Source organism: Telmatherina bonti, assembly GCF_933228915.1.
Source record: "Telmatherina bonti genome assembly, chromosome: 17".
Classification (NCBI taxonomy): Eukaryota; Metazoa; Chordata; class Actinopteri; order Atheriniformes; family Telmatherinidae; genus Telmatherina; species Telmatherina bonti.
This window is the reverse complement of record NC_136615.1, coordinates 32,063,573-32,078,122: the sequence shown is the minus strand read 5'-3', so window position 1 is coordinate 32,078,122 and position 14,550 is coordinate 32,063,573. Positions and strand designations below refer to the sequence as shown.

The 14,550-nt window shown below is 38.3% G+C and overlaps 1 protein-coding gene across 1 annotated transcript in view; it reads right to left on the bottom strand.

Annotated features, from left to right (window-relative positions):
- The window catches only part of fech (ferrochelatase), a 33,410-nt gene extending 19,271 nt beyond the window's left edge, over positions 1 to 14,139 (bottom strand). The window contains exons 1-7 of the mRNA XM_079257275.1: positions 13,932 to 14,139; positions 10,987 to 11,077; positions 8,972 to 9,091; positions 5,259 to 5,407; positions 4,767 to 4,901; positions 2,905 to 3,011; positions 1,735 to 1,833 (exon numbers count right to left, since the gene is read on the bottom strand). Of these exons, the coding sequence (XP_079113401.1) occupies positions 1,735 to 1,833; positions 2,905 to 3,011; positions 4,767 to 4,901; positions 5,259 to 5,407; positions 8,972 to 9,091; positions 10,987 to 11,077; positions 13,932 to 13,971 (741 nt within the window). The 5' untranslated portion in view covers positions 13,972 to 14,139. The remainder of the gene's footprint in view (positions 1 to 1,734; positions 1,834 to 2,904; positions 3,012 to 4,766; positions 4,902 to 5,258; positions 5,408 to 8,971; positions 9,092 to 10,986; positions 11,078 to 13,931) is intronic.
- Positions 14,140 to 14,550: the final 411 nt, after the last annotated feature.

Here is a 14,550-nt window from a genome sequence, read left to right as displayed (position 1 = left end):
CCGAGTCATATTTGTGTTGTTGCATCTTTTTAATTTACTCATTCTGTTGAAGTAAAACCTGGTTCTAGTAGAACATTCATGCCGTCAGCGAAGACGCAGAGGTTAGACACAGATAACTAACAACACTTCTGTTGTTGTGTTTTCTGGCCTTATGAGGAACACACCTGAGTGTGTATTTTAACTGCCTACAAGAAGCCTGCAATGCAAACTTCACTGTTTCCCGTCCTGTTTGTGTTTTCTCCTCCACAGAGAAACTTTCATTCTGCTGTTTAAATACTTTTCCCCAAATACGCCAAGAAAAAGTTTAGCATGAAATCATTGTTAAATAAGTCATGTAGACGTTGGTGCCCACCACGACCTGCTGGGGTTCAAACTGAGCATCAGAATGAGGAAGAACGGAGATTTACGTGACTTTTTTTGTGTGACTCATCCAGCATTTAAGCAGCAGACTGATGGTCTGGATGCTGCGGATTTACTCTGCCAAGTGGAGCTGTACTGGTATGATGATCCCCTTGATTTTATGGATCTTATTTTGTTTATTGTGTGTAATTGTTTGCATTACAGAGTTTCTACAGCTGGAGCAGACCAGAGAGGACAGAAGAGAGACAGAAAGACAAAGGGAAAGAGAAAGAAGAGAAAACGCCTCATAGAGAAAGAGAAAAATCAGATATGTACGCATATACACCCATATCGCCTATATCAGTGGTTCCCAAACTGGGGGGCAGCCCAGAGTTATCACACATGGGGGGGGGGGGGGGGGGGGCAAGGCTAAATAAAACTTGGGAGTTTTTAAATTTGTACTAATAGGAAATGATGATAAATCAACAAGAGAAACTTCAAGTAATAAAGAAAGAGAACAAACTATGATGGAGCTTATCTGTCCCTGCTTGACCAGTAATAGTAATAATGAGAACGCAGTCTTTTGCATGTACCAAAATATTATTTCATTAATGAGGAATATAACTGGGGACTTGTCATCCTGAGCACAAAGAAAAGCCTGCAGGTTACTTTAGAAATAAACTATCCAACTATCTTATGTAGCTAAGTAGTTTTACTAAAGTAGTAGTTTGCAGAGAATGCTGGTTTCAAATGTTTCCCACTGAAGCAGAAGAATAGATAATAATACTGATACAGTTAATTATAGTTACCTACAATGCAGCCACTAAAACTAAAGATGCATTTCTTAGTATGTTTCTTTGGTTCATGAGACGGGGGGGGGGGGGGGGGGGGGCTTGATGTCATTGTTGTCGATGAAAAGGGGACCCTGCAGAAAAAGTTTGGAAACCACTGGCCAATATAAACACAGACAACATAAACACAAACAAGCCAACCTTATGATCGTTATTCCCCCGGCGGAGGACGAAGCTACCAACTGTCAGGAGCACCAAAAACTATCTAAGTTAAATATAAATGAGAGACAAAGAAAACTAGCTGCTGTTAGTGGATAAACCTGCAGATCAGACTCAGATTTACGTGACTTTAAACGCAGCATGGTTGTTGGTCTGAGTGTTTACTGGGATTTTCACACACAAGATCTACAAGCCTAAAGAGGGTCCAACCTGGTTCTAGCAAGATGAACCTGATAAAGTGGCCTGAATGTATAGTCCTCATAGTTCATTTATTAGTAAATATAAGTTTAATTCCTTCTTAATCAGGAGCCCAGCTGCTATCTGCCAGTGCTGCTGGTAACTGGGAGGACTGGTAGCATAAAGGACAGCAACCTCTGATACTTACGGCCATGGGGAGCGAGTGTGCCGAGAACAAAATCACAACATCGTCTCGCTTTTCTTCTGGAAACTTCAACAGTTCGTTTCGGACATGTTCTGCAAAACACTGGACGCACACACACACACACACAGAGACACACACACAGAAAAAACATGACTTTCAGGCTTTTTTTTCTCATCTGAACATCTTTATTCACGTTTCCACCTGATCCAGCAGCAGACCTGCAACCAGACCGCTGGACGACATAAAACATGGAATAAAGCTGAACTGGATCTTGGTTTCTCGCCACAACGCTGCTGCTGACAGAGTCGCTTGGCTGCATTCTTGCAGTATTTTGGTCTTAACGAACCAGTGTGGGTAATTTTTTCGATCTTCCATCTTTTACAGACACAGAAAGCATCTTACATGTTTTAATCTCCTCCTGCATGTCTTTTTCCATGTTTCAGCCAAGTTCAAGTTCAGTGTTCATGTGGGTTTAAACATTTATAGTGTTGAGAAGTTAACATGAAAAATCATGATAATCAGAAAATTGTGGGGTTTTTTTGGTTCTTTTTTTTTTTTTTAACAATAATCGCCGTTAAAAAGTCTATAGTTTAAATCAAATAGCCTTTCTGACTTTACTTATTTATTTATAGTTATTTTATTTATATTATTAATTTATACTTACTTACTTATGTTATTCATACTTATTTTTTTTAATATAATTTATATATACTGACATTATTCACATATTTATTTGTTTTATATTTATTATTCATACCTATTTATATTTTCTATATATACTTATATTATTCATATTTAATTTATTTGTTCTTATTTATTTGTTTATTTATCTGATTGGATTTACGTCTAATGACTTCATTAGACACTGTCACAAATTTTTGGCATTAGGATATAATGACTAAAGTTTTTTTTTTTATTCTCATTATATTCTGATGGAGAGTAAATACGAACAGGAAACCATCAGGTAGGAACTTCCTGTCAACATGAGGACCAAGCGGTCGCTCCCAAAGCTCCGGGTTAAGACGTGGTTTCAGAAAAGAGCTTTGGTACGTTCAATAGTTCAGTATTCATCAGTGAATTACAGCATAAATGTGTTTAATGGACTGTTCACATTGCATGTGAAAATAGTGGGGTGTGTGTGTGTGTGTGTGTGTGTGTGTGTGTGTGTCCAACCTCCACCAGCAGAGGGTGTGTTGGCCAACGGTCGATGACGCTCCAGCTCATTTTGGGCCTTTCTCCTCTGTTGCTGTAGTAACGGTAGATGGCGTTGAGACTGCTGCCTGTTCACACAACAAACCAGACTCGTGTCAGAAAATCTCCCATCGCACTGTAAACACCATGCCTTGCTCAAAAGCAGCGTTTCAGGACCTCTGCATGGGTTTGAAAGCATGTCTCCATGTGGGGAAAAAAGCTTTAAACATGTGAAAATGTTTCTTTATAAGACAGCTCCGACCTGAGGACAGAAGTGGTTTAACTCCTGAGGGTGTTTAGTTAAAACTATGCAATAAATACACAAAAAATCCAACTTTAAAAAGCAAATCAACCAAAAGAAAATCTCATGTCCAGAGTTCATTGTCTGGTTCCTGCTAATCTGCTACACAGGATTGGATAACTTTTAGCTTTTAGCAGCACCAGTTTATTTTATGTTGCTTTCATTTGTCTTAATAAATGTAATTCCTCCAACCAGTTTTACACGCATCCTTCCTGTTGCTCCCTACAACAGCTTGTAGTTTTGTTCTAATATAAACTCGTTCTATACGCCTGACGACTTGCCAGACGGTTTGTTACCAGACAAGCAGCGGAGCAGCTTTGTTTCTGGAGATGAAAAGCAGTGAAAATAGATGCAGAAAGTGATGCTGAAGACAAACATGCTGCAGGTACGGAAGAATGAAGATGCTGATCCTTCATCTTTTCCAGTTTTACCTGAGCATGTGGAGACTTGGACACTCGAGTTGGATCAGGTTAACAGACGTCATCATAAACCATACGGCGGAAGAGCCGTGCTGATAAGCTCCGCGGAGAAAGACGGATTCATGGCGACGGTGAAGACACTGAGGACGTTTAGTTATCTGGACAGTTTCTCTACAATCTGCTGCAGTAATTCTTCTCTGAATCAGTAGAATGTGGTTAATCCCAGGCCATGCATGGAAAATACTGTTAAAAACTGTGAAACTTCCAATCAAAGAGCATATGATCAGATCCACCTGAACCCCTGACAGCAGTGGGTCTCAGCTGACACGGCCTGCGTGCGCTTCGTTCACCATCTGCAGTCGTCAACCATCCTGCAGGTTCGGTGTTTCCTTGCTACAACACATCTCATTCAAATGAAAAGGTTCTCCAACAACTTGTTATCACAATCTGTACCGACCCGTTAATAATCTGTTGATCTGAGTCAAGTGTATCGCAGCAGGGAAACACTGCAGGGTGGTAAGCCCTCAACAGCCACCGTTGGTAACCGTTGGAGGGGGTAATAAATGACTCATAAACAGGCTTGCAAAGAACTTGACAAAGACATCTAAATCAGGTGTGTTGGAGTAGGAAAACATCTAAAACACGCAGGGCAGTGGTACCAGAGGACCGGGGGAGAAACCTTGTGTTAAAGCAAGTCCGGTCCTGGAGATCTACCATCGGAAAACTTTAGATGCAGCTGTTTTCCAACACACTTGCACCAAACGAATGTCTCGTTTACAGGCCTCTGCAGAGCCGAAAGACGTGTAGGAGACGGAAATTAGCCTTTTCATTCAACAAGCATCTAAAAGCTGCAGGACAGAAGATCTCCACTGGACTTAAAGCATCAAATCTGCACTGAAGTGTTTTACAAACTGGTGATTAGCTGATGTTTATACAGCAGCTTGCAGGCTGTTTATGTTGGATACAGCCTTTTACATGTTACTAATCCTTCACACACTCATAAAGTGCTTCTTTACCTCAATGTATGGAGCTAAAATTAAAGGCATGGAGGGGCATTAACAGTAAGACGCCACAAACTGATGTGGACATGAAATAAAAGCTTTTCCTCTGAGGGTGGCAGCTACCTGTGGTGGAGCAGCTGTACTGAGGGTACTGCGTAAAGGCCACGGCTCTCTCTACTCCATCCTTCTCCATTTCCTCAATGGCTTCCTCCGTCAGCGGGTTAACATACCGGAAACCGATGTAGAACTTATGAGGAGCTGAAAAAGGAAACATTTATTAAACCAGCAGCATTTTATTTCAACTTTTCACTAAACAATGAACACAAAAGGAAACATTAGTCTACTGAAATCATCTGAAATGGTTAAACTGGTCTTCCAGTTCTTGTGGACCAGTTTTCCGCCCAAATCTACTGGTTGGTGTTTATCAGTGAGGTGTGCTGCAGGCGTGTGAGGAGACACGCCTTCCTCCGTTGCTATCTCCACTCCACACACCAACAGCATGAACCAGCAGGGTGATTTGTCCTCCCTGATTTCTATCAAACAAACCTTTTTGCCCTGAACAGGAACCTTTAAAGCCAACAGAGACACCAAACTGAATGGTTTCCAGTTGCTCACCAGTGTCTGGGCTGAGCTCATCCAGCAGCTTCACCATGCCTTCTCCCTGCATGGAGGTCCAGTGCTTGATGGGCGAGCCTCCTCCGATCTTGCTGTACTGCTCCTGGATCTTTGGTGTGCGCCTCTTAGCAATGAATGGACCCAGTTTACTGCAAATCAGAGTGTTATTACATGTTATTACATCAGAACAACAGCAAACACTGAAAAGTGAATAACAATTACAGAACAAGTTACTTTCTTTTTGGACTGGTCTCATCTGGACGACGTGGAAGTTATTAAGAGTATTAAATAATTCCACTACTACGCTTTATCACCAGCTACCTGGAGGAGCAGTGTGCCGTTTCCTGAAACACCCGTCTGTCCTACCAGTTCTGCATTATTCTTAACAATAGTGGAGGGACTAAAGTTACCATCCAGCATCCAAACTGGCTCTCACACCCCTGTTGAGGGGCTCAATAAGCACTATAACTTCACCTCCTTTACCATGTAAAAATGATAAGTCAAAAAGAAGTACATGAGATTTGCCCTAAAACGTCAAGGCTATGCTCACATTGCAAATGTTAGCGATCAAATCTGATGATTAGATCCAAGTTTTACTGTGGGTGTCGTGTCAAATGCAGTCTTAAGACTGAACATATTTTTTAGGCTCTCGATTTTACGCCCATTTCACGTCAAATACTTATATTGCGTTACGACCCCTCAAGTCTACTTTGGACTGTTGTATCCTTCCAATCCACACAAGTGGACAAATTTGTTTTTTACCCTTCGGACAATGAAAGAAAAACTCACATTGGGTACAGTTACATGATTTTTTTTTTTTTCTTCGGAATTAATAATTTGGAATTGGATTATTCCAAACTAAATCTTATTTCTATTAATGCACCATTCCACTTTTTGGGAGTTCCGATTGGATACCGATATCTGGAATTTGATTATCCAATAGCCAATATCTGCCGATACCAGATGTGTTTATGTGAACATTATTGTGTCTATGGTCATTACTGCTGTTATAACTGTGTAAGATTTCATTCGGTTGTAATAAATGACCCATCCTTTCTGAAGTTACCTCACCAATACAAATATAATAACATTACAGATCTAACAAGTTCAACAGGTTTTATTCTGATTTGGCACATTTTACCTAAATACAACTATAAATGTGTGGTTTTCAAACAAAGATCTGGCTTTTAGTGTATCAAAAAATGTCACATTTTAACATTCAAGGCATTTATTTCTTTTAAAACATGTCCGAAGCATGTCATCAATAACATCTGCACTGGTTTGACTAGTGTGGTATCGGGTATTAGTTGTGGTAGTAGCACACTTTTATTAATACCAAGTGCCAGTACACACGCTTGGTATTGATCCCTAGTTATTTCCTATGAGTTTACATGGAAATAATAATTCCGAATGGAGCTTTACATGGAAACATGTTCTTACTTAATTCCGCTTTAGATTAGCGGGCCGGAAGTAAACCAAGTCCGCCACCTGCTGGTTGTCTTTTCGGTCGTAACATGGGAAATTACATGATAAGTACATAGTAAGTAATAACTTCTGGTCCATGTTGAGCGTGGTACACAGCGAAACACCAAACAGCACAGTGACTACCTGCAGCCCGATATATAGGCCCACTGACTGGTTAGAAGATTGCAGACACCTGGGATGCTAATTAGTGGACACGCGTTAGATTAACATTGTATACAAATTATTTTCAGTCTTTTCTTGGGTTTCATGAGGTTATTTTTCACATAATTCTGTTGAGTCATGGTTAAAAAGCAATGTCTGACTTTCATCGGTTAAGTTTCATAGAATTTTTATTTATCATTACTTTTCTGTGACCATTGTGAGTTTTTCTTTCATAGACTGCACAATAACTTAGTCCATGTGTGTACTCACTAATTCTAAAATTTAGCTGTTCCTGTTCAGGCTGCAGGCACATTCCAAAAAAAATCAGACCTGTATCAGATTTAAATTACGTACAATTGATCTGCCAAGTGACTGTAGAATAGACAATATACAAAAATAGTCCAAATCAAAGTTTAAAATATCAGACTTCATGTGACTTAGTCTGTTCACACTGCCATGAAATAATCTCATCTGAGTCACTAAATGACAAAAGAAATTGGATTTCAGCCACATATGTCTGATCTGAACGTAGCCTTTTGCTTATTTCACCTCCCAAGATCTGTTAAAACAGAGACAACATGAAGGGTCCGACACTTTAAGTACCATCAAAATCTGACATGTTGAGTTGTCGGGGTTTATAAAACCATCCAACGCAAAGCGCAATCCCTCAGAAAGCAACGTTAACAACTGTACAATCTAAACCAAAACCTAGATAAAGCAGACAACCAGCTACCAGAAGTGAAAATACACAGAACAGAATCATCCTACAGCCTCTAAGAAAACAAAGTAAACAATCATCAGGAGCACTGCAGGAAGACAAGCTGAGAAATACATGAGCAACAGCAACACATGTTAAAACAGACAAAAAAAAAACATGTTTGCTAATTTGAAGAAGAGAAAACATCTTTCTTCAATGCTGTCAACTGCCATGAAACAAAAAAAAAAGTTCAGTTCCTCTGGGATTAAATATAGGTTGGTGACATTTGGAAATATTTGCATTCTGTCACAGAAGTAGAGAGAACTCTCATGGAAACGTTTAGTTAGTTTTCCTTTTTATAATCTCCCCCCAAAATCAAGAGTGAATTGTTCAGTCACACTGTTGGAAAAAATGTAAAATAATCATTTTAAACAACTGTCACAAATTTCTGATGTGTCCAAATACAGACTTCCTAAACTACTTAAATCCTTTGGTCCATCGGTTTCTTTTTGGAAAGACATTGTTAAATCTTGGGTAATACTTTGGTTTTAAACTCTGGTAATCTTTGAGGTGAATATGTGAGGGGGAAACAAGTGTTTGTTGGGAAACAGCAGCAGACAGACACAAATGATGGAGAAACTGACACTAAAAATGGACTTCAAAAGACCTAAGAGCAAGAAAAATGGAAGAAATGTAGAAAAAAGACAGACATTTAAGTCGTTTTTAATCTGTAAACTGGGACTAAAAACTAAATTGGACCTGAAGAAAATTCAACATTTTAATTTACAGAACTCCTAAAGCTGCAACAAGTGATCTTAAAATGAGAAAAACATCATTCTTGTTGATGTTGATTCAGATCTAGGTGTTAAGGGTTTTGTCTCTAAATTCACTAAAACATGAGGCTTGTCTGTTTTTATCAAACGTGTATAAAGTAGAAGTAAAAATAAAGTAGAAGTCCTGCCAGATGTTTTCACTAACAGGCTCCTCTACCTGCAGTGGAGCTGAGCTGATTAAATCCACCTGGTTTAGTGACTGGTGGGAAAGAGCTGCCAGACAGGACTTCTTCTTTCTACTTCTACTTTATACACCTCTGTTATTAAGAAACAAAAAAAGACCCAACAGCTTCCTCATTTCTTAGTTTTCCTCTCACCACTGCCAAAAAGAAAGAGGAAGCGAGAATAAAGAGATTGTTTTTACACAGCATCCTCTGATAAATCAGCTTCTTTCCTCGTGACTTAAACTGGCTTCATCTTGCAACTTTCACCACAGCCTCCATTCCAGCTCACATTCAAACAAGACACAGCCCAACACGGGTTAACTGTGGCGATGCTTTGTTGGTCCAGAGAACACAGAAACACAGAGGTTGTGTCGCGTGTGAGCGTGCTCATACTTCTGTACAGGAAGTTTTATCAGGTCTGTGTCCATAAAGAGCCGAAGCAGGAAGTCATGAACATCCTCTAGTTTCTCAGGTCCTCCCATGTTCAGCATCAGGATGCCTGTTTTAGGTTTCCTGCAGGAATAAATCCAAAGAATACCTTAATAATTTAGTCTTATTCGAACCGATACACAGCAAATCCCCTTATTATTCATATCTAAATATGTTGCGTTTGGTTGAAACATACTTCTGAATGGCTTCTACTGTCTCAACACACACACACACACACACACAGCTAACCAGTTGTGTTTTATTAAACTAATACTGTGTCTAAAGTCTTAAAACATCCACTCATTCCTTTAAATGTTGTCAGAAAACCAGGAAATGACGGCAGCAGACACAGTGGAAAGCCAGTATATAAGCATCAGACAGGGAATTACCATCAAGCTGAACTGTCTTCAAATGAGTCTTCTATTATCATTATTTCTTAAAGAAGTACGCTGCTCATTTCAGCTCATTTGCAAAATCTATCTTTGCTTTTAAGCAGCTAATATTTTTCATGACACATTTAATATTTAATAAACGTCCCAAGCATTAGATTTCAGTCTGTTGCATTGCAAAGCTGGTACATTAGTTTTCTTGGTTTATTAACCAAAGCTGATCTTTATTAGCTTATTTTACTTTGTTGTTAGTAAAACTAGCATTAGCTGAATTAGCTTAACATTTGCTTCTCGTCTTGATTACTAAATATTTGCGATAGCAGGCTTTTCTTACAGTAAATAGAACTTGTCACGGCAGAAAAAGACCAGATAAAAGTCTTTTTATGACAGTAATGAAAAGTTCTCAAAATCAGAAGCTAGCGCTATTCCTCCTTCACCACGACACGTCCGAATGTCTGCCGTGAAATTTGTGTCTTAATCAGATTCTTGATGTTCGAACGGCTCTGAAGAATTTGCTTTAAACGTCAGAAAGCCAACTGTGGGAGCAGACATGGAGCGAAAGCAGGAGTTAACCAGACAGCTGGCAGGTCAAACAAGGACAGTGTTATCTGCTCAACAACAGGCCCACTGTGGAAGATCCACTCAGCTTCTTCACAACATTTTACACGGGCTCAGCTTTGTTCAAATCTAACAGAACTTAGATTTTGTTAACTGAAAACAGCAGCAACATAAAACTTTTTCCACTTGTCTGTTGTGTCAGAGCTGCTTTCTGGATGCTGAGTCATGCTATTAAACTTCCAGCTCGGCATTTACCCCCCTTTCTGTTTTTGAAAAAAAGCATGCACAATAAAAACAAGGTTTATTTCCTCATGCCAACCCCACGCCTGCTCTGTGAGCAAAAGTCTGGCTCTTACAGGAAAGTCAACTCCAGAGATTTTAGTTGAGGTTTCACAGGTTGAACCAGAAGGCCTTCACGCTCAAACTCATGTCCATCGTAGCAACGAGTCTCTTTCAACAGTGCAGGTTTACATTCCTGCGCAGCCATGAAAGCACAAAGTTTTGATTAACTTGTCCATATTTGGCCTTGATCCAGAATAATCGCCTATTTTTGCATAAACTGGTCCAGTCCTGTTCAGAGTTTTCTGTTCAAATCAGATTAGTCTTCCATTTCCTCCACAAACCAGCTTTTCCACTTTGACTTTGTTAAAGCCTGAACGTATTTTCAGAAGACATTATCTGAAGATAACAGAAGAAATTCAGGCTGGATGAATCGGATTTAATATTCAGTTTAATCTTCAATAGGCATAAAAAGTCCATTTATTATAAAAGTTAAGCATTAAACTTTCAGTTAAATTCATTTTTATGTCAACAGACTGAAACAGACCTGGCATCAGCTTTACATGCGGTTAAACAGCTGACTGAGAAGTCTGCAACGTTGGTTCAACATTCAGCTTTACATTCGGACCATTACAAGTCGCTGCTGCAGCCATCATCACCACACAGCCCTTCCTGTGTCAAGGTCATCTGACCTAAATGTTTACTGACACAACATACCAGAAAACTATAAAGATGAGCGAGTGTGTGTGATACCTGTTCTCTTGTAGGTCTGGAGGTGCACTCTGGGCTAAAGCGGCGGCGGTGGAGCGTCTCCTCACACTCAGGCCGACGCTGCTCCTGGCAACTAAAGGAGTGAAGGGACACCATTCATTAGCTGTGTTTACATTGGTAGGTACATGATTTATCCAAACGGAATCGATCAGATCAGAGATTCTCGCTGACATGTTTACATGGACACTAAAGTGATCCGATCAGTTGTTTTTTACATGATAGATTCAATATGATCATGACGCTTTGGACATGCAAAGTACCTACTAGTGAGGAAGAAAAGGGTTTTTCTTTTTTGAGTTTTTGAACCTTTTAGTCCGTTAGGATGCTTAATAATCTTTAACTCGAACAAAAACATTTCTACGACACTCCTGTTTTGTTGTGCTCCCCATAATTTTCCAAAGGATTAAAAGTTCCTTTTGATCGAGGTTGATCGGATAAACTGACATGTTTACACGTCAGACTTTTATTCTGACTGGACATGCCATCAGGCCAAAAGTGTGCCATGTAGCAAAAAATTTATTTCAGGGAAAAGTTGAAGTCAATGCTGTCAAACATACGGCCGACCAGGGTCCCCAAGCTGGGGAGGGGGGGGAAATATTAATAGGTATATACATATATATATATATATATATATATATATATATATACATACATACATACACATATATACACATATATATATACATATATATATATATATATATACACATATATATATATATATATATATACACATATATATATATACACATATATATACATATATATATATACATATATATATATATATATATACATATATATATATATATATATATATATATATATATATATATATAATGTATTAGGGCTGTGACGATATACGTTTGTCCCGATTTGATTTGTGGGTGCCGATTCAATTGCTCTTCATTTTTCTTGATTTCAATGAGGAAAAACAACACAGTAGCCAGACCATCATTCTGCTGCTACAATGCCCAAGAAGACAAGTAAAAAGATCAATAAAAATAGTAAAAATGAGAAAAATTGTATAATGAATTTAAAAAAAAAAAAAAATTTGAAAAAAAGAAAAATCTATTTCAAAATTGTGAAACAAGAGATACTGATATTCGATTTCTTTATTCGATTTTCCCACCCCTAATATATTTATTATATATATATATATATATATATATATATATATATATATATATATATATATATATATATATATACATATTTACAGTAAATGTTGAATCTGCTTAAATGTTCCAATAAATGTGATTGTTTATAATGTAATTTACCAGTTTGCACTAAGATAGAAGGGTAAAACATATTATCTATAGGTTATTAAGTATATTTTTACTGGTCCAGTCCAACTGGGAATGTGATGTATGTGACTCTTGAACTTTCCTGGCTTTGAATATTTCATCAAACCTGTCAAAACAACACGTTCCCACTAAAAAGGTTTGTAAAAAGACGGATGCTAAAATGTCGAACAAATTCATGTTCTTCTCACCAGGCTGCATATAGGTCACAGGTTTGAACCTCAGCTGGTGAGGGGTTTGAACGTTCTGTGTTTTACTCATATGTATGTGCAGGTATTCCAGCTTCCTGTTGTTTTTAGATTTGATTTTAAGATTTTGTTCTTTGTTTTTAAGGTGTTAAATGGACTGGCTCCAAAATACATTTCTGACCTCATCCAAATTTATACTCCGCCGCATGCTCTGAGGTCAGAGGGCCAGCTTCAGCTTATGGTCCCGAAGACGAGGCTTAAAACTCATGGGAAACAGGGCCTTTTTTTGTGGCTGGACTTAAACTGTGAAATGCCCTGCCCCCCCCATGTCAAAACAGCCCCCACCCTGCAATGTTTTAAGTCTCGTCTTAGGACTCACTTTTATTCTCTGGCTTTTAACACCTCATGAGTTGTGTGGTCCTCTGTGTGTCTTTTTAGTTTTATTTTATTATTATTTATTTGTTTTTTATTTTATTATTTATCTATTTGTTTTTATTTTATTTATTTATTTTCATTTATTTATTTTATTTTATTATTTATTTATATCTTTATTTTTTATTAAATCATCTATAGTTTTTTTTAAATCTGTTTATTGGATTGATTTTAAGTTTATTACTTTGTTTTTATTGATATTTTAGTATTGTAACATTGTTTTTGTTTATTCTGTGCATCACTTTGGAAAATGTTTACTTTCATAAATAGTGCTGTATCAATAAAGTGGATTCACTTTCATAACCTGTAATACTCCGAATGGCCGGCAGGGGGTCTGATACATTACGCAAGTTCCAAACTCTGCAGTTGTGTAACTGCGTAAAAATGTTCGTTTCTTTCCTTCGCGCTCACGAATGGAAACCGATAAGGGTTGCATTCACTGAGCAGCTTATCGCTGATAGATGCAGCACTGGCGGGGGATAAGTTCATTATGTAACATTGACGTTAAACAGACACGTAAAGTAACGGACTATTCGTCAAGTGTATGAGATTTACACCGTTACGACCGGAAACACCTGCAGGTGCTCAAAAAATAAAAGCCGATTTAACAACAAATATTATATATTTCGGATTATTTAAGGGATTAGCAAGGATAAATGAAGAAATTGTACAAATTTAAAACAAAGACTCGGGACTTCTTTGCATTCCCCTGCTTTATTGGCCTATAAAACCTAATTTTAATGATAGCATATTGTTACGCTGAGAAATGCCAAACCGGAAATTGCATTTCCATATTCTCTTTATCTTAACATACTCCTTTTATACACCGCTGTCAATGTCAGAAACGTGTTAAGTAACTATTATTAGCAAAACACCATCTGCTGTGTCAAACTCACAAAAAACAAGACCTTATTTTTATCATCCCAGATTAAAATTAAATAAATAGTTAATCCTAAATGTTCCGGAGCTCATTTTGAACCCATCGCTGCACAGACACACTCACATTGAATCAGGCGACCGGCGCTGCCCAGAACTGCCATCATGCTAACTTCTTCAGTTCTCTGTAGATAAAAGTCCTTCTTCCAGCTCAGATACAGTTCAGACACTTGTGCTCTCTGTGGTGGGTTCCACGAGTGTGCTGAACTCCCACAGGGTGACTCTCAGGTCAGTATGATGCGAAAGCCAGATTCCTTCAGCTACTGCCGGGTGATGACGTCCTGCAAGCGTCTGACGATGCAACACGCACTTCCGCTTCAGGACTACAAAATAAAACCACAGACTGAACACGGTATGTGAATAAAACAGAAGGTACTCGTAGGGATGTTACGCTCGAGGCCGGCTGACACGGAAGTGTGACTAGAATTGTTCCGATCAGGGCCGGATGGAAATTGCACAGGCCCATGGGCCCAGAGTGTTCCAGGGGCCCCCTTACCATCGCCCATAATGCTCACTGGATAATCCAGCCTTGGTTCTGATGATTCATAGACATCATATATATATATATATATATATATATATATATATATATATATATATATATATATATATATATATATATATATATATATATATATATGTATATATATACATATATATATATATACGTATATATATATACATAT